Source organism: Chinchilla lanigera, unplaced genomic scaffold (assembly GCF_000276665.1).
Source record: "Chinchilla lanigera isolate Chin_1 unplaced genomic scaffold, ChiLan1.0 scaffold00012, whole genome shotgun sequence".
Classification (NCBI taxonomy): Eukaryota; Metazoa; Chordata; class Mammalia; order Rodentia; family Chinchillidae; genus Chinchilla; species Chinchilla lanigera.
Genome location: NW_004955413.1, coordinates 22,904,542 through 22,932,348, shown reverse-complemented (window position 1 = coordinate 22,932,348; position 27,807 = coordinate 22,904,542). Strand labels below are relative to the sequence as shown.

The 27,807-nt window shown below is 53.6% G+C and overlaps 1 protein-coding gene across 2 annotated transcripts in view; it reads left to right on the top strand.

Moving 5' to 3' along the window:
• The window catches only part of Myh9 (myosin, heavy chain 9, non-muscle), a 90,424-nt gene that overhangs the window by 39,834 nt on the left and 22,783 nt on the right, over positions 1-27,807 (top strand). For both annotated transcript variants that reach the window (XM_005379158.2, XM_013511492.1), the window contains exons 4-15: positions 10,818-10,845; positions 11,692-11,785; positions 15,777-15,869; positions 16,421-16,484; positions 17,036-17,134; positions 17,532-17,675; positions 18,548-18,643; positions 20,300-20,418; positions 22,384-22,536; positions 23,401-23,574; positions 24,897-25,070; positions 27,033-27,147. In XM_005379158.2, coding sequence (XP_005379215.1) covers positions 10,818-10,845; positions 11,692-11,785; positions 15,777-15,869; positions 16,421-16,484; positions 17,036-17,134; positions 17,532-17,675; positions 18,548-18,643; positions 20,300-20,418; positions 22,384-22,536; positions 23,401-23,574; positions 24,897-25,070; positions 27,033-27,147 — 1,353 coding nt within the window. The remainder of the gene's footprint in view (positions 1-10,817; positions 10,846-11,691; positions 11,786-15,776; positions 15,870-16,420; positions 16,485-17,035; positions 17,135-17,531; positions 17,676-18,547; positions 18,644-20,299; positions 20,419-22,383; positions 22,537-23,400; positions 23,575-24,896; positions 25,071-27,032; positions 27,148-27,807) is intronic.

The window sequence follows — 27,807 nt, the reverse complement described above, 5'->3', positions numbered from 1 at the left end:
GCATTTTCTCTTTAATGGTGTGTGCAGATGTTGGCGCCATGCATTTCCTACCCGTCAGTCTGAGAGGCTCCCGTCTTGCCCTCTGCTTAACTCTGGGCTTGCTGTAGTTCTTTAGCTCCCGTGTTCACCCACTGAGGACATTCCCAAGTTGTGGGAAAGTTCCTCCAGTGGACCAGATTTCTGGTTCTTGGGGGCAGGGAGGAAGCCAGTAACAGATGTTGCCCATGTTATGACAAGTCAGTTCACTCGGTTTCCAAAAGGAGTTTTGGCCCTTGCCCTAAAGTCAAGGCCAGTGAGCGGAGGGTCGAGTTGCAGGTAGGGTGTTGAGGGCTGTCGCTCTGCGTTTGGGAGCGCAGTCCTAGCGCATGCTGCGCACCTGGCTTTGGGGGTGAACAGGTTTGTTCTGTCACTCATGTCGTAAAAGTCATGACCAAATGGTTCCTTTCTGCTTTTCCTTAACATAAGAACTAGACAAAGATTTCCTTCCTGAGCTGGCCATGGCTTATAACATTCCTCATTTATTCTGCCAAATAGGGTAGTTGGTGGCTTAGTCTGGAAACTTTTATGAGACAAGCTCCTTGACCCTTCCCAGGGAACTTCCCCTATCTTTCATCTCTTAAATCCTCCTGTTCGTCTCGTCCTGATTGCTGCTTGTTAGCCTACAGTTGTTACTAATAGTTCCCTTTTTTACTTTCAGAAGCATCTCATTTTGAACGATAAATTGTATGTCACTGTTCCCTGTGTATCAGGCAGAGCCAGGGTTCTCAATTCTGGCTTTACTGATGTTTGGGACTGGATACGTCTCTGTTGAGGAGGTAGTGGTCTTGTCTTGAACACTGTGGGATGTTTAGCAGTGTCCTGGCTTCCATTCGCTGGAAACCAGCCACACCCTCTCTCTCCAGTTGTGATAACCAAAAATTTCCCGGACATGGCCACCAGATATTCTTGGGGAAGGGCGGGTGGCAAAAGGGCCCTCGCTGAGAACCACTCACTAAGCTCTGCAGATTAGTTTTACTCTTGAGTGTCAATTCTGATATATCAGCAGCTGCCACCTGGACCCTGGTGCTGGCAAGGACTTGGGACTGTATGCCAAGGAATGCTGGAGTAGATCACTGCTGTCTGCCACGGGCATGGGGTGGGGCGGAGCAGCATATGGTGCCCCGAACTAGGCCATGGAGATAGACAGTAGAAAATGCCAGGCCGCTGAGAGGTGTAATGCATTATCTGGTCACTGGAGGCCCTGGTGGCCCAGGTGGAGAGACAGGGTGTGTTTGTAGCAGAGATCTGTGCCCGGCACGACTGCAACAGGTGTCAGGTGTCTTGGCAGTCTGGAGAGTGTGGCTGCTGAGGGCTGCGGTGGTCGGGAAGGCGCTGTGGAGGTCCCCCCCGTAGAAAGCCTGCAGGTACGTGTGAATAAGCAGTTACCGCGCGGCCCAGACGTGCCCGCACAGTTTTGTTTGTTGTTCTAATCGCCAGCCTTCGGTTTAATTAAAGTTGTGGTGGCGTGGCCCACCCTCCTGGGCTTAGCTCTCCTGTTTGGCTCTTTCACTTCTGTGGCCACTGACAGGTCTTCCAGCCTTGGGATTGGGCCGTTCCTCAGGTCTCTGTGGCAGCGCTGAGGGCTCTGAACTGCCCAAGACTGCAAGGGCGAGAGAGCATAAACTTGGTGCTGCTGCCTCTCGCCGGGGGTGGGGTGTGGCTGGGGCGGCTCAGTGCTGCCCAGGGGGTTCAGACAGCAGCAGCCCGTGGTCTGTGAAAGCCTGGCAGAACTGGGCTGGTGCCTCTGGCCTGCTCTGGGGCCAGGTGCTCCGTGGTGCCCCCACTGGGTAAAGGCTCGCGTGCTCAGTTGGCTGGTAGGAGAATTTGTGTGGAGCCCACTTCTCCTCCCCAACAGGAATAGAAAGGGTAGAGCAGGCCTCTTCCGTGTTAATTAGTTGCAATGCCAGGTTTGGTTCACTTTCAGTGACTGTGGTATTTTAATGAGTTCCCGGCATTTCTGGGGGAGGCAGCAGTAGGGTCTGCTTTCACTCCAGGCCAGAGCTACTCTGACAGCTGTTTAACCCTTTGCTCTGGGCCCCCCTTCCCACCCCACTGCTGCCTCTCAGCGGAAGCTGCACCCGAAGTGGTTGGTCACCAAACAACCGCTCTGCGTGCCCAGTGAGGGACCACATTCCTCTTGGTTGTTGACTAACCTTCCTGAGTAAACAAGAAAAGGTAGAATTTTCGTGCTGTCTTTTCATCTGCGCGTGGTCCGTTTTGTAGGCAGAGGGGCAGGCTGCTATGTTGACTGACTTATCCCAAGGCCTGTGTAGTCAGCCTCAGAAACCAGGCCCTCCTGATTCTCTGGGCTGTATCCAGGGGGCGCTGTTGCCTCTCACCCTGTCTGGTTGTTTCCTGGAGGAATCCCCAGGTCAGTGGTTAGGTGGAGTTTGGAGAGTAAGGAGGGGAGAGGCCTCCTTTCTCCTCTCCACACCCGCTGCCTTGTGGAACCAGCTCCTTCTCACAGACTTTCCGAGGAGAGCTCTGTGTCCAGCAGAGGACAGGGAGATGCTCAGCAAGCAGGATCTGAGCAGATTGCCAGTTCAGGCGGTGAGGACCTGGAGTAGCAGGAAGCCGCAGACGTGATGACTCCACTTGGGCAGGAACATGTCGCCCGGAGGCTACGGGCCCTGCCAGCATCGGCACACAGAGACCCTGCCATCTGTTGGTGGGGGCTGGAGCTGGGCCCTGTGCATCCCGCCGTGTGGAGGAGAGGCAGTGTGTGCTCACCCAGGAGGTCTGTGCCCTGAGCCGGTGTGGCACAGCCATGGCCCTGGGCAGGCTGAGCACCTCCTGTTTTGTGTGCCAGGCACTGTGTGGAAAGTGGACCAGGGGTCCTGCCTGGAGGAAGTCACTTTCTAGTATCTAGAGGCAGTAAATCAACTTTTTGGTGAGAGTGAGGTCCCAGCACAGAGGGGAGGGGTTTCCGGCTGAGGCTTGAGGGCTGCTGGCCTAGGGTGGGATTTGGAAAAGGCCACAGCACTTCTGTAGGCTACTGGAAGGGTGGCCTTGGCCTTCGGGAAAAGCCTACCTTATGGACACGAGGACATGCGGTGTGGAGGACACTGATGGCGTAGGACTCTGGTTTTGTCACCTGCTAACTGTGACCTGGCTGGGATGTGTCAGCTCACTGGTGGAGCCCTTGTTTTCTGTCTGCCTCGAGCCTAAGAAGACTGAAGAGCTAAGGAGCCGCTGCAGGGGTGATCCCTGGGCTGTGAATAGCGCCGTGGATGGGGCAGCAGGAGACCGAAAACTGTTTCTGGCTGAACTGCCCGCCCCCACGCAGTCCTGGTGCCAGTCTCCTCACGGAGTGAAGGCGACGACCACATGCTTCCTGTGGTGGGCTTTAATCTCCTCCCGGGGACTCCTGCAGGCACAGGAAGTGATGCAGGGGAAAGGGCTGGCTCAGGTGGTTCTGAGACCTAAGCCCCTTCCCCTGCCATCACTGCTGCACACGGTAGAGCACAGAACTGCGGTGGCCTGCGGTTTGTCATCTAGTCCTGGTGGCCCTCCCGGAGAGTGCTGCGTTGCTCCCGTGTACTGGCTTTTGTGCGGTGCCCATGCGCTCTTCCCGCCCCTGTTCCTGCAGGCTGCTTTGTCCCTCCCCAGAATCAGAGCTGGGCCCAGGGCTGCGGGATTATCGTAGGCTATGCCCATTGGTCTCATTTCTGGAAGGTCTTTCTAGGAGAGGAACCGAGGGCTAACAGATCCTTTGCAAGGATCCAGCTCTAAATGTCTTGGGTTTTTTTCCAGTGCAACCCACCTGGTGCACTGTGCTTTGCCCTGGGCTGGCTGAATGGGAGATGAGAACAAGGTGGCACCTTGGAACCTAGTGCCTTGGGAGCTGTTGAAAGCTTGACTTGCTAGCCCTCCACCCACCCAAAAAACAAATAAGAATCCACCGGTAGAGTCCCTAACGCAGTGCTCTTTCGTGCTTTTGACCTGTGGTGAGTCCCCGCTCACTGCCTGGTGTTTCAGCTCACCTGCCCTCCCCCTGATATCTCTGGACCTGGCTCGGAGACTGCAGTAGGGCTGTGGCCCAGCGTGCCAGCACTGCACAGTGACACATTCTGGGAAAAGAGCTCTTTCCTTTACCTGTCAGGTTTCTGGAACTGAGCTCAGCTGAGAACAAAAGTAACTCCCAGAGCTAAAGAAAGGAGCCAGCTGAAAACCCCACACACAAACTTTCTCTAGTCTTGACGCAGGCTGTCGGCCCATGTGGACTTTACAAACCTTTGAGCACCTGTGCTTTTTGGGCAGACAGAGCCGACTGGGTCAGAGTGTCATCTCCTGGCTTTGTGGTTCTTCATGCAGCCCTCTCTGCCCAACCCGAGCAGGTCCATAAATATGACAGAGCGCTGCTGAAGCTGGAGGGGAAGGGAGCGGAGTGTGTTCAGGGAAAGATTCTGGCCATTCACCTGTGTGGTCGCCCCTTCTCCTGGGCAGTGGGACCTCCCGCCTCTTCAGGAAGTGCCTTCCTGAGCTGCCACTGTGCATCTCTGAGCGTGGGTGTTCCTGTGTCCTCAAGCAAGTGTGACTCTGTTCATCCCAGGAATGTTGAGTTCTCTTTGCAGGGCTGTTTGTGGGCAGCAAAGATGGTTGTGTGTTTTCCCTGGCGGTGTCTATCCTGCTCCCTGTGTGTCCCACTGTCCTTCTGCCCTCTTCACCCTTGCTCCCTCCTTAAGAGCCCTGCCCTATGCACTGTGGACTGTGGCATATTCCCCTCTGTCCAGGGTTCAGCAAGGGCCCCCTCCTGCCCTGTCTTTGCTTTTCCCCAGTGGGGGCCTCAGGGAAGAGTAGGCCGAGCTGACTTCTGCAGCCCTAAGGGTATTTGCCATGGGGTGTGAACACTCGCTCAGCTGTGGCTTTGAATTTCCCTCCCGCCTGTCAGCCCTGCTGGAACTGGCTGTGCAGCGGCCTGTGGAGAACCTTTCCTGCCTACCCTGCTGAGGGAAAGGTGGACGGACACACAGCAGCTCTGGCCTTCCTGGTGGGTTTGCTTGTGTGCAAGGAACTTACCTGTGTTCTGCTGGTACATTTTGCCAAGAGAAATGCTTGTTTGGGGCCTTGCTCATCTTCTGACGTAACAAAATCTCCAGCCATCCCTGGAGCTTTGTGCTAATCATCCAGTCTGGTGGGGAGGGCTGCCCGGCCTCTGCCCTCTGCACCTGGAGACCTGGGCGTCTGGGCAAGTTCAAGCCGAGGCCCTTCCTGAGGAGCAGTGGCCCCTGTGTAGAGGCGCTGGGTCAAGTCCAAGTGTCTCTGGCTTGGATTGCTGCTGACCGAGCGTCTTCCCCGGTCTAGGCCTACCTGTGTGCTCTGGAGACAACATTGTGTGCGTGGGGTGCCCGGCTGGGATTTCTTCCTCGCTGGCTGACTGCTAGGCAAGGATGCTGCCAGCTGGCTCTGAGAATTAAGGCCTCAGTCAATAGGAAGCAGTATTTTGTACCCATTCTCTGTCCCCTCTGTCGTCTTGCCACCTAAGCTGGGATTGGGCCGGCTGTGGAGAAGGAAGCAGGCCAGCTTGAAATGTCCCATCTCTCATAGCAGAGTGTTGGTGGCCCTTTGTTGGCAGCACTGAGAGAGACCCTGCTGGCAGCAGCTGCCTACCCTGTAGGTGAGGAGGAACTTGGGGAAGAACTGGGAGTCCGAGGCCTGAGTTCTCAGCCCAGCTCTGTGACTTTGATCAAATCATTGTTTCTTGGGACTCTGTGACCTGATCCCTATGCTGAGACAACCGAACCAGTTGCTCTCTCAGGCCTTCCAGCCCCCCGAAGTCCATGGGCGTACACTCTGTGAAGTGCGTTGCTTTGCACGCTGGTGTGAGGCCCAGATGCTGTCCACAGAGAAGTGACTCTGGAGTCTCAGAGTCTGCTGAGGGCTGCCTAGGGCTCCTCATCTTGGGTGACACAGGGCAGGGATCACCACGTCCATGCAGCCTACGCAGTGAGCTACCCCCAGGTTCTGCTCTGGAAGTTTTGTGAAAGCAGAAGACCCGTCTGGAGTGGGACGTTTGGGGCCTGCTTGTCACAGATCATCCCGTCAGTCCCGCCTCACACAGGCACATCGTCCACTCTGAAGCGACCCTCTCTTGTCCTTCCGTCTTGCTCGTAGCCACTTCTCAGGCCCAGCGAGCCAGTGGACCTGGAGGTGGGTGCTGCGGGCAGCGCCTCTTTCAGCTGAGGCCCGCAAGAGTAGCTGTGTGGGAGCCCCTGGCTGGAACACCTGTGAGGTGCTATCTTGTGTGTCTGGCCGTGAGTCAGTCCCTGGCAGCAGCTGCTAGTGAACCAGGCCCCACTGCCTTTCTCCTGTGCTTCCTGTCGGGCTGATGTCACCGCCTTGTGAGCTTTGTGACCTTTTATGGGTAAGAATCAGCTCCCCTCTTGGAGGAAGTGCGTGCTAAGGTCCCCAGATGCTCATACCTGGGTCAGAATGCCTGTAGTCAGGTTCCCCTCTTCCCGCCTCAGCTTGCCTTCTGTAGTTGCTGGAAGCACCTGTTCACACTGATGGCCTCTGTCACCTCAGCTGACCTCATCACATAGGCCCAGGCTTGGGGACCTTTTTCGGTTGGAAATAACAGTGGTGTTTCTTTCTTTCTTTCTTTCTTTTTTTTTTTTTTGGTATCGGGGATCGAACTCAGGACCTTGCACTTGCCAGGCAGTCACTTCAGCCGCTGAGCTATATCCCCAGCCCTTGGATTGGAAATAAAATCAAGGCAGAGATGGCTGGTCACTGAGTATGCAACTCAGGAGAACCTTTCTTGTGGCCGGAAGTACTCAGTGGGGAGCTCAGATGTAGAGAGCTGGGGTGGTTAAGGACAGTGTTCAAGGTGTCTGCCTGTGCTGAGGCCCCGGCATGCCCTTCCACCAGTCCTCAGAGCTGCCTCTTCCCAGAGGTTAAGAGGGCAGGCACTACATGGTGAGGCACAGAGCAGAGGGCAGGACCGAGGGTGCCACAGCTTCCTTCTTTCTAGTGGTCTTGGGTGTGTATGGACTGGTGATTGTTACACTCTACTCTGAGGAACCCTCTGTCCTACCCACCATCTACTGCCCAGATGTTTGGGAAGATTTTATTGGGAAAGGTTGCTTGCTGCTACTTTTTTAAAAAGTCTAAAAGGCGTGGCAAAAGATTCAGTCCTGTCTCTACCCCACGCCCCTTGAGATGGGACAGGGGTGAGAAGACTTAGGTGCCATCCCTGCAGGGAGCCCGTGCACCAGGATATAAGGTCATTGGTCGTGGTGGTGGTGCACTCCCCAAATCCTGGGGCTTCTGCATGGTAGAGGAAGGTAGGGTGTTTCCAAGTAGGCTTTCGGTCCATACAGAACCGGACAAGGACTCCAGCCAAAGCAAATGGATCGGGCTGGACTCTTTAAGGGTCCTCATCTGCTGAGATGAACAGTGTGGGACAGGGCTGATGAGTGACATGATGGTGCCACAGAGGATCCCTGCCAGAATGCACAGGCTGAATCAGGTCAGAGCAGAATGGCAACCATCCTGCCGTCCGGAAGGGAGACCTCTGAGCTTGGGAAAAAATGCTGAACTGCTGTGAGCAAACGGCTGTGCAGAACGCAGGGGGTGGACGTTCCTGCCTTCTCGGCCTCCTGGGGTTCATGAGTGGCCACAAGGTAACAACCGGCCCCTACCAAAGCACCGAGGGACCTTCAGGATGCACAGGGCTATGTGTGGGTCCTGGACAGGTAGATTTGGTATGCTAAGTGGTGGGGACAGAGGTGAAAAAAATGAGGATGGCCTCCCATTGGTTTTGTTTCCAAAAAAGGGTTTGTCCAAATGGGGTTTTTGACAAAGCAAATCAAGTTGGCTTTAAAGTGCGTTTAGGCTGTGCGGGCGGTGGTAACTTGGCCTCAGGAAGTGGAGGTGAAAGGGCAAAGGGGCAGAGCTGGGGATGGTGAGCTGGACGGACCCTCAGTGGTGAGCCTGGCCCTGGGGTTTTGGAATTTGGAGTATGCAGGCCTCTGTGTGTACCTGTCCCTGTGTGTGTGCATATGTGTGCACATGCGTCATGCAGGTGTGCCTTGAGTGCATATGGTGTGCACATAAATGTACGTGCCTGTTGTTGGTTTTTTGTTGTTGTGTTTTAAATTTTTAAAAAACATTTTTTTTTTTTTTTTTTAAATTTTTTTGTCTTTTTGAGACAGGGTCTCTCTAAGCAGTTCAGGCTGGCCTTGAGCTCACTTTGTAGCCCAGGCTGGTCTTGAACTCTCAAGGATCCTCCTGCCTCAGCCTCCTGAGTGTTGTGTTTTTTGAGATGGTATCTCTCTGTGTGGTTCAGGCTGACCTTGACTCACTATGTCCTCCAAGCTGGCCTTGAACTTGCAGTGATCCTCCTGCCTCAGTCTCCCAGGTGCTGGGATTAGAGGCGTGCACCACTACACCCAGTGGTATGTGCCTATTGTGCATGTCTGTGAATGTATGTCCATGTGCACCAGTGCACATGCCCATGTGTGCCCATGTTTGTGACTGCCTGGGCCCGGTGGTAGGTCTGTGTCCACGTGGGACTGAGTGTAGGCATGGACATCTGTGTGTTTCTGTGGACACATGGGTGTAGGCAGGTGTGCCTTGTCCTGTGTGTGCGTGCACCCGTGTGTGCGGCCCTCAGTGTGTGTTGGGGGCTCTGCTTCCTGTTCAGCAGACGAGCCTCTGACTCCTCACATAGAAGAATTCCAGCCATCCCAGGGACTGGGCTTGGAGGCCCTGGGAAAACGGTTCCTTCTGGAAGGGATGGAGAATGTTTCCTTTTATGGTAGTGCGGCCGTTGTGGCTCATGGCGTGCCAGCGCACAGGTACATTCTTGCCTGCTTGTGGAGTGGTGACTAAACATGCCCGTGGCAGGGCAGACCGCGGGGAGCTGCAGCGGGGAGGACAGGGCCTGGGGTGGCAGAGACAGCTGCTGCAACCCTTATCAGTAGCTGAGCTGTGTTAGGGAGCAAGGGGTAAAAACTGCCGACTTCCTAGCTTGTCTCCCTGCCACCTCCTCTTCGGTCTTCCTTATCTTATCCAGGCTCTGTCCTTGTGGGCAGCCTTGAAGGACTCTGGTGGGAAAACAGGCCGAGGGAGGAGAAGCCCCCTCCCAGCGCCTTGCCCCGGAGTGGTTCCCACACAGGAGCGGGGGGGGGGGGGGGGGGAGGGTGTGTCTGTGTGCAGCGCGTGGCCATTCTCCCACCCTACTTCATGAGTGCTTCTTAGGGGGCGGGAGGAAGGCTGCAGCTGAGGGGCAGCTGCTGCTTGTGTGTGGTGTGCGGCTTGTTTTCTCTTCCTTTGGGCCCCTCGCCCCATCCTGAGTGACCAGAGGGTGCTCAGTGACCAGCCCTGTGTCACTCACCGGAAAACTCACCTAGGGGAGGGGCAGGTGACCCGGCCAGTCACTGACTGTTGGCACAGAGCAGCTAAATCCACTTCCTGAGGCCACGCATGGAGGAAGCCACGAGTCATCCCGCCAGCGCCTGGTCCTGCAGGTCCGTGGAGCCAGGGCCGTGGAGCCAGGGGTGTGTCCTTCCAAGCGCAGCACCTGTGCTTCCGTCTGGTGCCGATCCTCCCCGGCTGCTAGTACTCTGCTCCTCAGTTGGTCCAACTGCTGTCCAGACAACGCCACCGCCACCCGCCAGAGTGCTTTGTGCGGGGGCAGTAAACAGACAGTGGCCATTTGGGGCGCTCACTCAGGGAACCACAGCAGGCCTGCTTCATGTGTTTCTCTTAAAATAATCCTGCAGAGGAGTCTGTAGCAGGCCTGCTTTGAGTTATGGAAACTGAGGCTGAGAATGAATGACTTCACTGCAGCCAGATCCCCGATGCAGGCTGATTTGGCTTGAGAGGGTGGGTGTGTTACTCTGAGTGGGTTAAAAAGGAAAATAATGAGTTTGTGTTTTCTGCTATGGCTTAACATTGAACAACAGCACGGACCTGGCTCAGCCGAGTTGTCTTAAAGTGTGTCCATCAAGCTTAGCTCTCCAAGTGTGGGGCGCTGCTATCCTCCCCATGCCTAGGGACCACATGTCTACCCTTCCTTGCTGAGCAGTTCATAGAGCTGGGGATAGTTGCTGACACTGGACCCAGAGAACGAGCTGTCATGGACACGTGGCAGAAGCTGTTACTTGTTCCACGTTCTGACATCATCGGGTGCCTTGCACGTGGCAGACACCATGCTGTGTGTTCTTATGTGTCATTGACACGTGTGCCTTATCCCACACCACAGAGCAGGGGGCTGAGGCTCAGGAAGGGCTTCACACTGTCTCAGGTCTCACCGTCTCTGTGTGAGGTGGCAGTCCACTATGGAGCCAGGCCCTGCCCCCACCCCCACCCCCACTCCCTGGCCCCTTAAACAGTGTTCCTCACTTGGGTGGGGTGAGTGTTTAGAACACCTGCCCAGGGCCTTGTTTTTAGTGGTCTTAGTCCCAGCTGCAGATGCGTGGGGACACACCCCACTTTAGTGCTCGGTAAAGTAGCCATGGGGAGCTTTTCAGAGTTTCCTCCTGCACTGTGGGAGAGACAGGGCTACTTGGGTTTATGGGCTGGGGCAGGTAGCGTGGTGGGCAATCTGAACTCCTGGATGGCAGGAGTGGATGCTGGGGCAGTGCCATTTGTGAAAGTTGGGTCCTGAGCAAGGTCTACAGTCAGCCCGTGTGGGTGGGTTGCGAGAGCCTCCACAGTGGGGGGCATTTAAGGCTTTGTGCTCCTTGTCTGGGGAATGGGAACTTTGTGGAGTCAGTGCTGGGAGGTTTTCGAATCTGGCTGAAAGTAACCTGATGTTTCCTTTGTTTCAGACCGAGAAGATCAGTCCATTTTGTGCACGTAAGTGTGTGTTTGGGTGCTGGGGACCCTTGTTTTTACTCTGATCTGTTTTTGCAGTGCTGGGGGTAGAACCTAGCGCTGTTCTTACAGAAAGAATATTTGGACTCTGCTAAGGTCCAGCCAAGAAGTTCCATTCCCTTCCACTTCCCCTGGGGACAGGCCTTAGGGTTATATGTATGCCATTCAGGGGTTCCATAGCATGGGTAGCTTAGTGTCACAGCCCTTGGCTTCATTGGCTTCCTCAGAGGAGGGCCACGCAGATCAGCGTGTGGATTTAAAGTAGAGGAATCTCCATCACTGAATCTTCTCGACTGAGTCAGGTTGGGAACTGACTGGCCTCCGTGGAGCACCCATGCAGAACTCACTCTTCCCAGCTCTGAACAGTGGGTTCTTTTGTGTAGATTTAGGTTGATGCTGGTTATCCTCTGAACTTAACACCGAGATAGACAACTCCGTTGCCAGGGGAATTGGTAGTACAGAACATCCCTTCAAGTGAAGTTTTAAAGGAACATATTTAAGTGTCTTTGACCCCTAAGTCAACAGCTGCCTCCTGCTGATTCCTAAAACATTTGGCTGCAAAGGCTGCCAAGTGACCAGGGCAGGCAGTGGATAGGAGCTGACTTTTGTCCGGCCTCTGGAGGACCCTGGGAAATGGACTAAGAGTGGATTCCAGAACTTAGCATTTAGTTGGCTGTCACCTTTTTCACCAGTAGGTATTGGGTCCTTCATGGCACTCAGCAGAGAGAGGAGCACAAGGGTAGGCAGTAAGCACGAGTGGGAGAGGGATGGAGGCCAGGGGTGTGGGCACATCTCAGCTAAGGAGGACCTCCTTGACTCTCCTGGCAGGGGTGAGTCTGGAGCGGGCAAGACGGAGAACACCAAGAAAGTCATCCAGTACCTGGCTCACGTGGCCTCTTCACACAAAAGCAAGAAGGACCAGGTGAGTGCCAGGCCACCCTCCCTGCCATTGCTTGTGGTCCTTCACTGGGGTGATGGAGGAGGGCTTCATGGCTGTGGCCTCGGTTTTCAGTGAGGATGGTGTGGGGGACAGAGCAGAGGCCCACCCTACTTTCAGGCAGCGGCGTAGCGGTCTTGGGAGTGGTTGGGTGGTAGCAAGCTCATTCCGCCTTTGGTTTCCCAACTTTGAGTTCCTGTGGAAACTGGAGCCAAACTGGAGCCATCCCAGGGCTTGCGTAGCAGCACTCTTGGCATTGGCAGCCGGTTGTCCTCCACCTCGAGTCTGGAGGAGACAGCTCATGACTGGGTTCTCAAGTCGACCGAGGCTTGAAGGGTCTTGGGCAGACCCTTGGAATCACCGTTTCTTTTCGCTGCTGTTGAAATGCCTCTGGATGGACAGCACTCCAGCGGAGAAAGAAAAGATATTTGGAAAGTTGTCTCACTTCCATTTTTTTCCCTCCCCCTCTTGATGGATTTTAGTGGGACCCAGCAGTGTCCTGGCTAGGTGAGCTGCACGTTTACTGCACGTTATGCACTGGGAATGCGTGTTCTGCCATCGTGTGCCCTTGAATACTGTATTTTTTCTAAGCAGCTTTTCACTCCACACCGTCGTCACTTTCTGCGGCTAGAACTCTTCCTGTAGGCTCGGCACACTGACTGTCTGGGGAGGAGGGGCAGGGTGTGACGCACAGTGGCCTCTCGTGCACTCTGAAGTGGCAGTTCCTGCAGAATGGGTGCAGCCTCATCACCCAGCTGTTCTCAGAACTCTGGCCCTGCTCAGATTTCCGCACAGCACATGACAGTGGCTGTGCCCTATGGGCGCTTGGTCTCCTGGAGCCCCATGTGCTCAGGGCTCCCGACCAGGTGCGGGTGGCCAGCTTCTCACCCGCCACCACTCTCCTGGCTGGAGGCATTGTTGGGAAGCCCACACTGGGGTCTCCCAGGGGCTTCAGCATGACCGTGGGGTGCTCTCTCTCCCTCAAGCACACCTACGGGTCCCTTGTGAGATCCGGGTGCCAGTGGTGTCCCCTGAGGCCATCAGGAGCGCTCTGCTGCATGCGTGATGGCGCCACCTATTGGTGCTGTGCACAGCAGCTGACAAGTAAGTTGGGGGTGTCCGCATGCATCCTGGAGAGTGTCCGAATGCATACAGTCCTCTGGAACCGGACCAGAAGTCACTTCTCATGTGCCAAGTTTCTCAAGACTTTCTGCAGCTTTTTCCACGGGGTGTCCAGTTATATTTAGAAACTAATAAAATTTCTTTTTTTCTCTCTCCACCCCACCATTTTCCATTCTTTTTAGGAGGCCTGTTATAAAAAACAAGGCTGTGAGATTAGGAGTGCTCTAGCTGTGGTTTTCCATTTCTGAATTTGCAGTAAAATCCATTTCTCGACTATTTATTGAATGCCTGGTATGTGACTGATTCTCAGAAGGGTGACACTAGAGTCCGTACCCTGGAGACAGAACCACAGTTAGAGAGCAGCTAAATGGACCCATGTGCCTTATGTCTGGGAGTCCAGCTTGAGCGGAGAAAGCAGGCCCTGGGCACTCAGTGCAGATGGCCTGTTGGGGCATGATAGGGGAGTGGACTGTCAGGATGTGGTAGGTGCTATGCAAATTGTTCCTGGCTGTGTGTCCAACTAGAGTGAATAGGTTGCCTCTGGCATCCAGTCGCTGCTCAGGCCCTCAGTGTAATAGGCCATTGACCAGTTTGGTTGGTTTCCATGCCTGAAGCTGTACTGTGATTTTCCACATGCAGTGGGGGCATGAGGCACCCTTGATTTGGCTAGCTGTTCTTGTAGTTGGAGGCATGTCTGGCATCTCTGGGAGAGTCTCTCTGTCTCTCTCTCTCTCTCTCTCTCTCTCTCTCTGTCTCTCTCTCTCTCTCTCTCTGTCTCTCTCTCTCTCTCTCTCTCTGTCTCTCTCTCTGGTACCAGGAATCGAACTCAGGACCTTGTGTTTGCCAGGCCGGTGCTTGTGCCACTGTGCTATATCTCCGGCCCAGCTGTCTTTCTTATTTGCAGTGCCTGAAGCGACTCTTCCGAGGCCACCCAACAGGATGCCTGCAGGTTGGCAGAGCTGAGCTTGGGTGACAGACTGGGAGGACTTGTGTGGTCTGAGTCAGGCCCTGTGACACCTACCCCCTTTGGTTTTCATGCTCTAGCTGGAGCCCGCTGGCAGAAACATGACCCAGTGAAGCCTTTCAGAAACTGGATGGGTAATTTCAAATATACCACCTCCTCATTTCATGTGCAAATTTCATTGAAAAGTGAAAGTTTCTTGTGGGACTAATGTCCACGAAGAATAACCCTTCTATAGCAGTGTGGCCACTCCCGCCTGGCCCAGCCCTCCCGCCCTCCGTGGCAGCAGTGTGTTTCAAATGAACGCCTCAGCTCTGCCTCCCATCTGGGTGGCACAGGCTCTGGCAGTGCCAAACTCTGCCTGTCTGTGGGGACGGGAGTCGCCTGGCCAGCCTGGCAGCCTGGCATGTGCTTTGACAAGATCCCTGTAGTGGGTGGGAGCGGCTCCCATCCAGATCTGGCTCTGTGGGCTGCCTCAGCCGACTGCCCAGGCCTGCCCGAGGCCCATGGGTGGGAGCTTGGGGTCCGGTTTCTGCCGGTGCCACGTGTACATGTGGAGCTTGCTCTTTGGGTTTGACCTGCTCCTTGGCCTGGCCCTCCCTCCCTCAGGATCAGGCACCACAGGGATCTCTCCGCTTGTTCATGTGGTCCACAAGTGAAGGTTTCCCCACCCTGGGAGAAGCCCTGGCTGCGGATGGCTTTCAAGGAACAGGCCGAGTGCTTTCTGGCTTCTGATAGCTTGAAGCCTGACGCAGCTGGCTCCAGAGCATCTCCAGCGTCCTGCAGACACGTGGCACCTGGGTCCTCCTGGGCCTCCTGCTGCCAGCAGCATTTCTTTCTGCACTCCTAGGCAGCTATAGTTCTATGAAGGCCTGGCTTGCTGCAGTCTTGCTAATAATGCAAAGCCTGCCGGCCCTGTGCGAGCCTCTTGCCCCTCGGGGGCTCCTAAGGGGCATGAGATCCTGTTTTCCTCAGCCGTTATTGGTGATTGTCTGGCCTGCTGGGCAGGGCGATAGCTGCTTCCAAAGCTGACCCGACTGGACTGGGTAGAGCCCTGGTGCGGGGCTGGGGCAATGACTGAGAGGTGGGGTGAAGACAGTTTGGTACCTGCTTTACTGGTTGGTAGCCGGGTGGCCTTGGGCAAAGCCTTCCTCATCCCTCGACCACCATTTCATCTTCTGTGAATGGGGGCTACTGCATCTTGCCTGCCCTGAGTGTTAGGAGGACTGAGGGGTAACAGGGCGCGAGGGTGTCTTTTGTCAGCCACAGAGCACCAGAAGTCTGCAAGCAGGATTTGTTGGCAATAAATAGCCCAGACCCTAAGGTAGGCCTGGCTGGTCCCATGCTCAGGTACTGCCCTGGTGCGTTTGGGGCGTGGCAGGGCAGGAGCCAAGAGGGACAGTGAAGTGCTGAGAATGTAGAGGAGATGAGCTTGCGTCTTCTGTGGATCTTATTCCCACCTCGCCTTCTCCTATGGAAAGGAGAAAAGAATGTGGGGTTAGAGACAAGGAGGGTGGGGAGGGAGGTGTCCACGTGGGATGGGAGCTGTCACGGAGGAGGACTGAGCCACGGTTGCTCTTCTAACCCATGCACTGCTTTCCTGGGTGCTGCTCCAGGGCCGGGCTCCCAAGTCGAGAGAGCTTCCTGCCTCCCCTCCAGGGCTGCTGCTCTGCCCCTGGATGAAAGCTGCCAGGGTTTTCCAAGGCCTGGCAGCAAGGTCGAACTTCAGCGATACAGGAGTCTGGCCCAGCAACCCCCACAGCCACCAGAAGCTCTGTTCCTGGCACGCTGGTCCTGCAGCCATGGCTCTGTTGCCGTCCCTTCCTCGGGCAGGGCCGCTCGGCTGCCCACGCTGCTGGCCAGCCTTCCCTGAGGCTCTGGGTTCCTTTGCAGGGGGAACTGGAGCGGCAGCTGCTACAGGCCAACCCCATCCTGGAGGCCTTCGGGAATGCCAAGACTGTGAAGAATGACAACTCGTCACGATTTGTGAGTAGCAGATGGCGGTGCTTCACCTGGGACAGGACCCTTGCAGAGCTCTGGCACACATGGCCCTCTGCCTGAGTACTTCCCTCTCCAAACAGGAAGACTTGGACTTGGTACTTCCCGGGCCAGGAGGCTTTCTGTCAGCATGGGCCTGCCTGCCCTCTCAGTTAAGGCGGTCATAAATAGTTTCTTCCACCTCCTTCATGAGAGGTGGGAAAAACTTGTAAGTGAAAAGACTGCAAGTGGTACCCAGAATGTCCTGCTGTAGCCTCTCACTAGTTAGTGCCCAGGGCCAGATCATGCAGAGAAAACTGCTGAGGATGGGTACCTCCCCTCCATGGGGAAGCTTGGGCGTAGATAGGGCAGTGTGGCACCTGAGTCCTGCATGCCACGTTGACAGGGCATGTAGACCTAAGCTGCCTCTTGGTTCTCTCCCTCCAGCCCATTCTGACTAGATACAGGAGCAGGGTCGGGCTCTCCCTCTCCCAGCCTCTTCCTTGCTCCCTAGCTCCCCAAGGCAGACGGCTCTGATCTCTTGATTTGTCTTTCCTCAGGGCAAATTCATTCGCATCAACTTTGATGTCAATGGCTACATCGTGGGTGCCAACATTGAGACCTGTATCCTTGTGGTCCACTGGAATAAGAGCTGGGGTCTGGGTGGAGCAAGTGGCCTCCATAGAGGATAAGCTGCTTCCTGATTCCAGCAGTTGTCCTTTACCAGCCCATTGTGATGCACCTCTGCGGAGTTGGGGAGATACCAGGATAAGCTCATTGAAAACTCAACATAGAGTGCAGAGGTTTTTCTGCCAGGCAAGATGGGGTTCTGCTTGGAATAGGAGGGAACTATTGAGAAGTCATCCAGTGTGTCCACAGGGACGGCATCTGGGTAGAGGCTGCTCCAGCTCTCCTATACCCGCGTGCTTGCCTATGCTGTGGTGTATCCCGGTTGTCAGGAGGGGCCCTTAAGCAGGCAAGGCTCCCAAGGGTGTGAGCTGCCCTTTTTGGATAAGCTATTCGTCCTAAAGATGGAACCAAGGTAATTTGCTTTTGCTGTGCTTCACCCTTTTGTGCCATTTTCTCCTTCGGGCAATGTTTGGTTCCCCTCGATGGGAGGAAAGGAGAGTGCTTGCCTTCCCTCCAGCGTGTGTTGCTCCTTAACATCTGCAAAGATCTTCTGGAGAAGTCTCGGGCCATTCGCCAGGCCAAGGAAGAGCGGACCTTCCACATCTTCTACTACCTGCTGTCCGGAGCTGGCGAGCACCTAAAGAGTAAATTGTGGCCTGCCGGGCTGCCTTGCTGCAGGGCTCCTGCTGGGATGGGGCAGGGTGGCACTGTGGATGGGAAAATGTTGTCTTGCTTTGGGAGAAGCAAAGTGACTGCAGTCCTGGGGCCATCCTGGGGATGGGCCTTCTGTTTCTGAGCATGCTAGCAGAAGGCCGGGCTGTGTCGCAGGCACAGTGCCCCCCCGCAGGCCCTCCTGCTCGCCTGTACTGTGTGTGGGTCACCGTCATGCCGAGGAACCAGCAGGGATGTGACTGTCCAGCTTCCAGGGCGTCCTGAGGCCCAGGGACTCTCCCCCGTCTCCAAGCCTCTGTGCTCACAGCATCGCCCAGAGCGTCTGCTTCCAGCACGTCACTGACTTGCTTTCACCTCTGCCCCCCACAGCCGACCTGCTGTTGGAGCCATACAACAAATACCGCTTCCTGTCCAATGGGCATGTTACCATCCCCGGGCAGCAGGATAAGGACATGTTCCAGGAGACCATGGAGGCCATGAGGATTATGGGCATCCCAGAAGAGGAACAAATGGGTAGGGCTGGCTTCCTGTGGCCAGGGCAAGCAGGGAGGCTGGACACTGCTCTTGGGGGGCCTGGGGCAGCTGATGGTCTGGGGAGAGCCTCTTTTTGGCCCTGATGCTTGGGCGTCCTGTGGAGGTAGAGGAAGCCCCGGAGGGGTTGGAGCTAGAGGTTTGTTCTGGTTTGCACACAGGCATTCACACAGTGGGGACCAAGGATGGTGCCTCACAGTGGGGCCTGGCCCACCAGCCCTATGCCATGCTGCTGGTGGGATAGTCCTGCTCTGTTTCAGCATTGTGTGGAAGGGGCTGGGGAGTCTCTGTGTGCTGGTGAAACCCACAGTGAGCAGTGGGCCTATGACTTCTGGTTCCCCAGCGGGAGGGTGAAGAAGCCCTCAAGTCCTTGGCCTGCTTGAGGCTGAGTCTGTAGATTATGGGGGGTGTGGGAGGCCCCTTTTCTAGCCATGTCCACTTTGGGGTATGGTGTGTGTCATGGGAGAGTGCGGTAAGTGTTAGAGTTGAATCAGCTTTGCTCAGCCCTAGCCCATATATAAATAACCCAGTGGCTGTGTTGCAGTGAAACTTTATTTATAAAAGCTGGCGTTGGACCCTGGGTCCTTGTCCAGATTTTGAAGTTTGGAGCATTTCCAGAGCTCCTGTCTGGACACAGAGCTGCCCAAGCTGATTGGCAGGGAGGTGGTGCACCCCCACCCCAAGCCAACTGGGCCACCTCATGCTGTTAGCCCAGACCTGGCATCCCTGGGACCCCAAAAAGTGTGGTGCCCCTTCTTGGCTTGCTGCTTAAAGATCCTCAGGGGAGTGGCCTTCCCCACGTGGGTTTCCTCTAACGCTGTCTGCTTCTGACCTGCCTCTGATGCCCTCCAAAGGCTTGCTGCGGGTCATCTCAGGGGTTCTTCAGCTCGGCAACATCGTCTTCAAGAAGGAGCGGAATACTGACCAGGCGTCCATGCCTGACAACACAGGTAACCACCGTGGGCCTCTACCTGAACAACGGAGGCAGGTGCCTGGGTGGGGATCTGCTCGGGAGGCTCCCATGCTCTTAGTCCTACGTGTGTTCACGGGCTGTGTGTCCCTCTGAGCTGGCTGTATAGATGTAAGGGACACATGAGCGTCACCCTGCTTTTTGCCATGGTGTAAGCATCAGGAATGAGCTAGAAAAACTGATCGTGTGGATCAGGGCTTTTCTCATTAACTTCTGAGGCCGAACCACTTGTCTTGGAAAAATCACTAAAACAATGATTTCTGCTGTGGCGCCGCGCCGAGGTAATGTGAGCCCCGCCCATGAACGTGTCGGGGTGAAGCATCACATCCTATCAGCTGTGGTTTCTTTGGGTTGTTGCAAATGACCCCATTTGTTACTCAGCCTTAGCATGCTGTTCTTAAGGTCTTTCTGTGGAGGACCACCTGGGCGACTCTCCTTGAAGGAGGAGCAGTTGTCTCCATTTTGCCTGAGCCTGACCCTATTTCCATGTATTGAGAGGTACTGAGCTGGCTGGGACTTTCCTTTATCCCTTCAATTGGCTTTAAGCAGTGCATATCGGTTTAGCCGAGGTGCTGCTGGTAATCTTTGGAGATGGCAGGCGTGTTTCCCCAGAGCCCCCTGTTGCTCTCTTGAGTAAGCCAGGACGAGGCGGAATGTGTGAGCCAATGCTCCATGCTGTTGGCTGGGATGGAGCCTTGGGATAGAGGCTATGACTTCCTGGGGCTTCAAGCATTACACATCAGAGCTGAAGCACTGACCCCAAAACATTAATTACTATCTCAATTCTATTATGCAGATTACTTTTTCTGTGTATCCTTCTCTCTGCATATGGCAGAGGTGATTTCAGGCGTCCCACCTAGTCCAGTTCATGGCACTCACGTGTTTCCCGCCACTCTTACAGTCACTCATCCTCAAGCCACCCCCTTCTTCACAAAAGATTAAAATCTGGGTTCAGTCCTGGGTATAGGCCTTTGTTCCAGATAGCCATCATTGTGGCCGGACTCAGGACCCCCTTGACTCCCCACCATTTTGGATATATCATTATGTCTTTATTTACGCCGTGGGTTACCCTGGGCATGGTAGATTGGAATTAACTCATTTCAATTCCAATAACCTCCATGAGATTACAAATATAGGGGCTGGGGATTTAGCTCAGCGGCAAAGCGCCTGCCTGGCAAGCACAAGGTCATGAGTTCAGTTCCCGGTACCGGAGAAAAACCAAAAAAAAAAAGAGATTACAAATATAAACTTTGTGGGACGTGACAAGGACTGGGAAGGGTTCTCAGTACTTTCTAAAAAAAAACTGAACACAAGGATATGGGCTTATACAAGCAGTTTCTGTGGGGCCACATGGTGCCATGCTTCTGGCGCTAGGCTGGGCCTGCCTCTCTTGGGTAGGTAGGGACCCACCTTAACACTGATATGGGTCCGCCAGTTAGAATCCCTGCCCTTGGGCCACTCCTGCTGGCCTGCACTGTGACACTGCTTAAGAACCTGGATTCAGTTGTCCTGGTAATGATTGCTCAGATACTTCTGCAGCTTTCTTCTCTGCTTGGAGATTGAGCAGAGGGACTTGTTCTCTTGGGTCTAATTAAGTCTTTTACCCTTTTCCTCCTTACGCTTTGAAAAATATCAGCTGCCCAAAAGGTCTCCCACCTGCTGGGGATCAATGTGACTGATTTCACCAGAGGCATCCTCACTCCGCGCATCAAGGTGGGACGGGATTATGTGCAGAAGGCACAGACCAAAGAGCAGGTATGTTCATTGCGGCCAGGGCGCGGTGCTACGTGAGGCATGTGCACATGGGTTCCCTTATTCAGTCTTCAACCCCAGAGAGCAGGGTGGCGTCAGCTCTGTATTGAGCATGAGCAGGCTGGCCCAGAGAACTTGAGTGATATGTCTACTGCCTTACGCCTGGAAAGGCTGCCTTCAGTAAGGTCCCACTGTGCCTCTACAATTGAACTGACATTTCGGTTGCTTGGTGGTTGGGATGTAGGCACATCCTGTCTTTATATAAAGTGAGGACTCGATGTTTCTGTAGTAGTGCTCCTGGTGCCAGAGTGGCAGCTTCCCATTCTCTCCACCACCTGCTGTCTGGCTGCATGTGCAGGGACAGTTTCCTAGTCTGTGCCAGGCTGGGGTGCCTGTTGCCCCTGGAGCTAGGGGCCTCCCAGCCCAACACTGCTCTCCCCTCTGCTGGGGTCTCTAGTTTTAGTCGTGGTGCTGGTCGTGGGGATTTTCGTGTGGTCTCATCTCTCAGTACTGAGGAGATCACCCGCTCAGTCCTTTTTCTAAAGAGAACTTCCCTGGGTGCTGATAGCCTGTGGTTGCTTCTGTGCAGAGCCACTGCAAAAGATCAAGAACATTGCTGTGTTTCCAGAGACAGCGTGCAACGTTATTGCTAGCTGTGTGCATTTCCCAGTAATTTAGTAGAAACTTTCGTTTTTCAAATTATGAAAACGCTGCATAAATAAGAAAACAAAAAAGAGTTGAGAGGAGAAATATCATAGTCCATCCAAATATAATTACTATTGGACAGCAAAGTGTCTTGGTTACTTTTCTCTCGTTTCTGAGACAAAATACCTGATGCTCAAAATTAAGAAAGGAAAGGTTTATTTAGCTCCCAGTTTGTGGAGGTTTCAGTCCGTACTTGACTGGCTCCAAGGCAGAGTGGCACATGGCAGAGGGCAACTGTTCATGGTGGCTGAAGACAGTAAAAGCAGCAAGAGCAAAAGGGAAGAGTGGCGGCAAGCAGCCTCTTTCTCTCCCTTACATATGCAAGCTGTCCAGCCCAGGGGCAGGTATAGCACTCACACCCATAATGCCAGCATTGGACCATGGATCAATTATAAACTCTAAACGTCCGCCCCATGACTCCATGAGGCTTTGGGGGACATCCAGGTACAAACCATAACACAAGGTGTTTTTGTTTTTGTTTTTGTTTTAAATTTGCAGTGATACCTCTGTTCACAAACTCAATTCCCTCTACGATTCTGGTCTCAAACTGAACTGGATGGGAGCTGAATCAAATTTATTCATAAGGTCAACATTAAATTTGATTCAGTTCTTGTCCAACTCGGTTTGTGACCAGAATTGTGGAAAGAATTGAAAGTTTGTGAACTGAGGCATCACTGTAGTTGTCACTCTGGCTTTTTATTATGGAGCTTTTCAAGCATATGCACAAGAAGGTAGGGTGTAGTGGGAGACCCCCACGTGCCCATCACAGAGGCAACTCCAGCAGTTACCAACCCTTAGGCAATTTTTGTCCATCATTAATCTTACCTAAATCATCATCTTCAACTGCATTATTTTGAAGCAAATCTCAGTCACTTTGCTGTGTCTGTAAACAATTTTGTGTGTCCCCATTTTATTTAAAAAGTTCCTTGCAAGTGTTTGAGTTCACGGTGCTTTGATTATTGGGCTTATAGTTTGTTTCACTTGTTCATCATTATAAACCCTGCACTGGGGATTTACCTCAGTGGCACAGCGCCTGCGTGGCAAGCGCAAGGTCATGAGTTCGATTCCCGGTACTGGAAGAAAAAAACAAAATCCTGCAGTGAACAGGCATGGAGCTTTCTAAACTCTTGCATATTTAGTGCTGTTTCTGTGGGGGAAGACAGAGTGAAATGGGACAGCAAGGTGAAATTATCGGGGCAGAGGGCATGAGGGTTTCAAAACTCCTTGTGTCTGACATTCTGTTCTCCGGGGTGTTGTTCCCAGGCCGACTTCGCCATTGAGGCCTTGGCCAAGGCCACCTATGAGCGGATGTTCCGTTGGCTGGTGCTGCGCATCAACAAAGCTCTGGACAAGACCAAGAGGCAGGGCGCTTCATTCATTGGGATCCTGGACATTGCTGGCTTTGAGATCTTCGATGTAAGCCTTGCCTTTTTCAGCCCATGTCACTGCCTCTTTAGCCTCTTGGTTGCTTTCTCCTTGGACCAAGTCCTCTTTTCCATGGTCCCATGGCTGTCTGGAGTGGTCGTCTTCTGTGCATGGGGACATCTGTTTCATGTAGCTGACAGCGTACAAGAGCACGCTCATTCCAAGCCAGAGATGTTGGAGAGAACATCTTTTCAGATCATAGTCTTAGAGTTCATGGGCCGATGTTTCCTATATTTATTCTTCTGGCAATATTTATTGAGCTTTGGGGTAAAATATTGACACTGCCCAAAAAGGGATCTGCTAGGAAAAAGTAATAATTACAGTGGATCTGAGGTTCTTAACCTGGAGTCCACAGTGTAAGAAATTACATCTTTATTTCTTACTAACCTTATTTCCCTTTGAAATCACGTGTTTTTCTTTTCATTTGTAAATTGAACAAAGTACACAAACTGTTAAAGGTTTTAGCAGTGCTCATAATCTGTTACCAGTGGAAATCAGATATTTTGTTACCATAGTCCAGTCCAATATGTAGAAGTATTGATGCTCATCTCTGCATCAAAGTTTTGGAGGTTAAACTCATGACTGACTCTTGTTCATAAAGAGCAGTGTATTTATACATCACAGTGTTTTGATAATTATATTTAATATAATGTCTTTCCTTGATAATCTACTTTATGCATTTAAAAACATCATTCAGAAAGGGGCTTTACCAGGCCGTCACAGAGGTCCACAGGCCCCAGAAGGTGAAGGCCACCTGCTGCTGGGGTGGTACAGGGCAGCCCAGGGAGGTTCCTTCCTTGGGGTCCCTGGCCCTTTGTGAGAGGGTGTTTCTCTGATTCCACCTTCCCCTTGCAGCTGAACTCCTTCGAGCAGCTGTGCATCAACTACACCAACGAGAAGCTGCAGCAGCTGTTCAACCACACCATGTTCATCCTGGAGCAGGAGGAGTACCAGCGCGAGGGCATTGAATGGAACTTCATCGACTTTGGCCTCGACCTGCAGCCCTGCATCGACCTCATCGAGAAGCCGGTAAGAGTCCCCTGGCCTCCACCGCAGACAGACCTGGCTTCTTGCTCCTCTTCTCTGTGGTCCCTTCCGTTCCTCCAGCGTGCGTTGGTTGTGGAAGAGTCCAGCTGCTCTTCTGCTCATGCTGTGTGAAGCGCTGAGCCGGGGAAGCCCCCTCAGAGAAGAGGCTCTGGGCGCTCTGGGCCGCAGCCATGGGCTGGCCTCACGCTGCTGGTGGCCGGTGGGGATGTGTCTGGGTCTGAACACCCTGTCTGCGGTCCCAGAAGCCCCGCAGGGTCCATCTGTTTCTTTGTGTTAAACGGCCATGCTTTCGTGAAGTAAATTCCCATCTCCAGACATTTTTGCTGCAGCTCAGAAATGTGCAGGACTGGCTGGTGTTGAATGCTTTTCCTGCCTACACGTACGAAGCTCAGCCACTCCCCACTTAGGACTAACATGGCCCTGGAGACAGCACTGGCTGTTGACGATGGCTGGGGCCTTTCCCTTTTCCCAAGCAGGTCATTTTGCTTTGGGTTTGGGGTATGTGCCCTGTAATGAAGCCTGAGTTGTATTTCTGGGTTATCTCCTGAATACAGTGAAACACAGTAAGCTCATGTCCTTCCTGGAATCCTGCCTGGCTTGAGCATGTGGATACCTGAGTCCCACAGAAGCATTTGACCAGAAAGCCCAAGGCAAAGTTTTTGTAATCCTAGTGAGAGACTATTTAGAGGTCTAGTGTTTTGATTTTTTTTCTTAATCAGTTGAATTTGGTAATTACCAGGAGCCCCACCTGGTTTATGTCTTGTCTAGTAGTCTTTCTGCAGCACCCGAGTCTGCTTTCTCGTCTTGTAAGTTCAGTGTCCAGATGGCTTCCGGGTCTCTGGGCTTCTCTCTTCCCCAGGGAGCCTTCCTGATGTCCTGCTGCCTCACACAGCCATGCACAGAGTGCAGGACATGCTCAGGGCAAGGGGCCCCTGACTCAGTGGCAGGCACTTGGGCAGAGGCCTGCACCCTGGGCCAGATGCTCTGTGCCAGGAGGCTGTCAAGCTCTGCTTTTCATCACACGCACCAGGGGATTTCACTGGTGAGGTCACTACCCAAGCCGAACCTCTGAGAACAACCACTGGGTTCAGGTCTCAGCCGCAGCCTAGATACCAGAGGTTTCTTTGTAAACTAGAACTTTTAAGCTGAGTACTTTTTCCAGTTCTGCTTTTTATCCCTGTGGAAGGGGATGACGCCCGTCTTCGCGGGGTCCTGGCGATGTCCATACCAGGCTTTGGCTCTCTTGAGGTCGGGGTGGATCTTCTGGGCTCGCTGCTCACGGCGCCCTGCTCTGCTTCCTCCAGGCGGGCCCCCCTGGCATCCTGGCCCTGCTGGATGAGGAGTGCTGGTTCCCCAAAGCCACTGACAAGAGCTTTGTGGAGAAGGTGATGCAGGAGCAGGGCACTCACCCCAAGTTCCAGAAGCCCAAGCAGCTGAAGGACAAAGCTGATTTCTGCATCATCCACTATGCCGGCAAGGTGAGGCGTGGCACGGCAGGTCAGGCCTGCGCAGGGAGGTGGGGCTTCTACGGGGTGCATGGCCCAAGCTCAGGCTTTGTCCATGACTCATCTAGTAATGCAGCTGGTGATGCTAGTCAGCATTCACACTTTCTACAGGGCACCTTCACACAGTCTGTGCTGTTGAAAGCTTGTGGCGCTCCACACAGCATATCGGGGTGATTGTGAGGCCCATCTTCCAGGTGTGCGGTAGATTCGGCTGTATCTGGAGTTGCTGCCACTTTTAAGCTGGTTGACTTAGTGTCTCTGAGCCTTAGTGTCCTTATCTGAAGATGGGGTGACCTCTACCACAGAGTGTTACATACATTTTTTCTTTCAATTTTAGTTCATTGGCACAATTTAGGTGTATACAATGATCACATTCATCATAGGGATGTTGCCCCTGTACATAATATACCTTGATCATCCGTCCGTCCGTCCGTCCTTCCTTCCTTCCTCCCTTCCTCTCTCTCTCCCCCACCTCTCTCTCTCTCTCCCCCACCTCTCTCTCTCTTTCTCTTTCTAGCCCCCACCTCTCTCTCTCTTTCTTTTTTCATTAAATGGGTTTGTAAGGCACGATGCCCCAGGGCAGCTCATGTTTCTTTGTGGGAACCGACTATCCTGCACGTGGTGCGGTGTTCAGCAGCATCCCCGGCTTCTCCCACTAGAGGTCACTCAGTTCCTCCCAACGGCTCCGGCGTTGTGAAACAGTCCTCTTCCACGAGGGCGGGGAACTGCCCCTGCCTCAGAGCCACCACTGCAGACAGTAGCTGTTGTCACTGCCAAGGCTGCACGGCCAGTCCGTGGCAGAGCTGCCATCAGTGCTGTGCTGTGCTTAGACTGAAGCATGTTTTTCTCAGCAAGTTCTGTGCTCTGTGGACAAAGTTCCTAGTGATGAATTGCAGCCCGAACAAGCGGTTAGACAGGGCTGGGCTGTCTGCTGATCAGTGGCGAGCCCAAGCCTTGCCCACCATCCGGCATGGGGCCCCCACTGCCTGTCCTGTCCTAGAGAGCTTACTGATTCTCTAAGAGTGCGGAAGCAAATCTCTTCAAACTACCTATGAAAAAACGAATAATCCTAAACACCACCTTCAGGAAGTGCGCATGTGCAGCACGCAGCAGCTCGCAGGAAGCTGTCCCATTTGCTGTCCCGTTACCTGTGCTGCTGGAATATTGGGACTCTATGTACCGCCAAGGGCCTGTGTGGTGGAACTGGCTGCGCAGCAGCTAAAAAGTCAAGCGTGTTGGCTGTGCTGGGGTGCTGAAGTGTCATAAAAGTACCCTGTTTCGCAACTTCGCCGCCTCATAACAGGCCTTTGCTAATTCCAGGAAAAAAGAAACCCACATCCTGTGCCTTGGGGTCCTCAGCAGTACATGTTTGCCCCCAGCCAGGAGTTTGTGTTAGGAAGAGGGAGGCCAAGAAGCTTGCTGTTTTCTTCATTGTTCTGGGAGCTTTTGCAATGAAAATACAATGTTGCTCATGTTACTAAGATCATAATTCAGAAAAGATACGAGTGGTTGTACCTCAGAGAAAACATAAATATTCTAAAAATACAAAAAGCACAAATTACTTGTCTTAGGACTAAAAAGAAATATTATTAACATTCTGCTATATGTCCTTCCAGGGTTTCTTTTTTATGGTTGTATTACCCTAAACAGGAAAAAGGCAATGTTCTTTCACGTAGCTGCAGCATCGTTTTCTTGGTTGTCCCCTATTGTCAGGTATTTTCAGGTTTTTGCTCTCACTCATAATTCTGCAGAGAGCATCTTGCCCATACCTACGGTCATTATCGCTCACCACTTCCTTCTTGGGAAAGGAAATACTGGGCCAAAGGCTGTTTTCATTTTCTGACCTTTGTACACGGGGTTTGGCTCGGCCGGGGGGAACATTGTATGAGCTCAAGACCCTGGAACAGCCTGTGACCAGGACCCCAACTCTTCCAGGTGGATTACAAAGCCGATGAGTGGCTGATGAAGAACATGGACCCCCTGAACGACAACATCGCCACGCTTCTCCACCAGTCCTCTGACAAGTTCGTCTCCGAGCTGTGGAAGGATGGTACGCCCTTACCCTCCACCCTGCCTCCTCGCAGTGGCCGGTCCCGTCCTTCCTCTGCAGTGAGCCCAGCCACCCAGCAGTGGCCCTCACACACGCAGGTGGTTCCCATCCCCTGTAGCTTCTTGAAGAAAGGTCTTCTTGAGCCAAAAGGGAGCAGCTGCCCTGTGCATGCGCCACAGCCCCTTCCTCTCCGGGCAGAGGCTCCTGTAGCCCTCATAGCCGCAGATGGCCAGCACACTTTACTCAGAGGCAAAGTCCAGGGCGGCCCCATGCCTTGCTGTGCAGGTCTCCAGTACCCGCACCTCCTTCCATTTCCGCCTCTATGCCTTGGTAGGCTGGTTGCTTTGAAGTTGTTCTTTTTCGTTTCTGTCAGTTCCTCTTCTCCTTTGCCTGGGTCTTGCTTTAACCTCTCTGTTGCAGAGATGCAGAGCACTCAGAGAGCCTATTTCTATCACCGCTTTCCCATTCTCCACCTAGAATCAGGTGACTGGCTGTCCGGAGTGATGTCTTGTGTGTGTGGTGCGCCCCAGAGCTGTGCAAGAAATGCTTCGACTGTGTCCTCCTCCCCCTTGGCTCTTCCTGCTGGCTGTGCCTGTCCCCTTGATCTGCCCCAGGCTTCTGTGCATTGTGCCGTCGCAGGCCTCTTCCAGAATGCTGGCA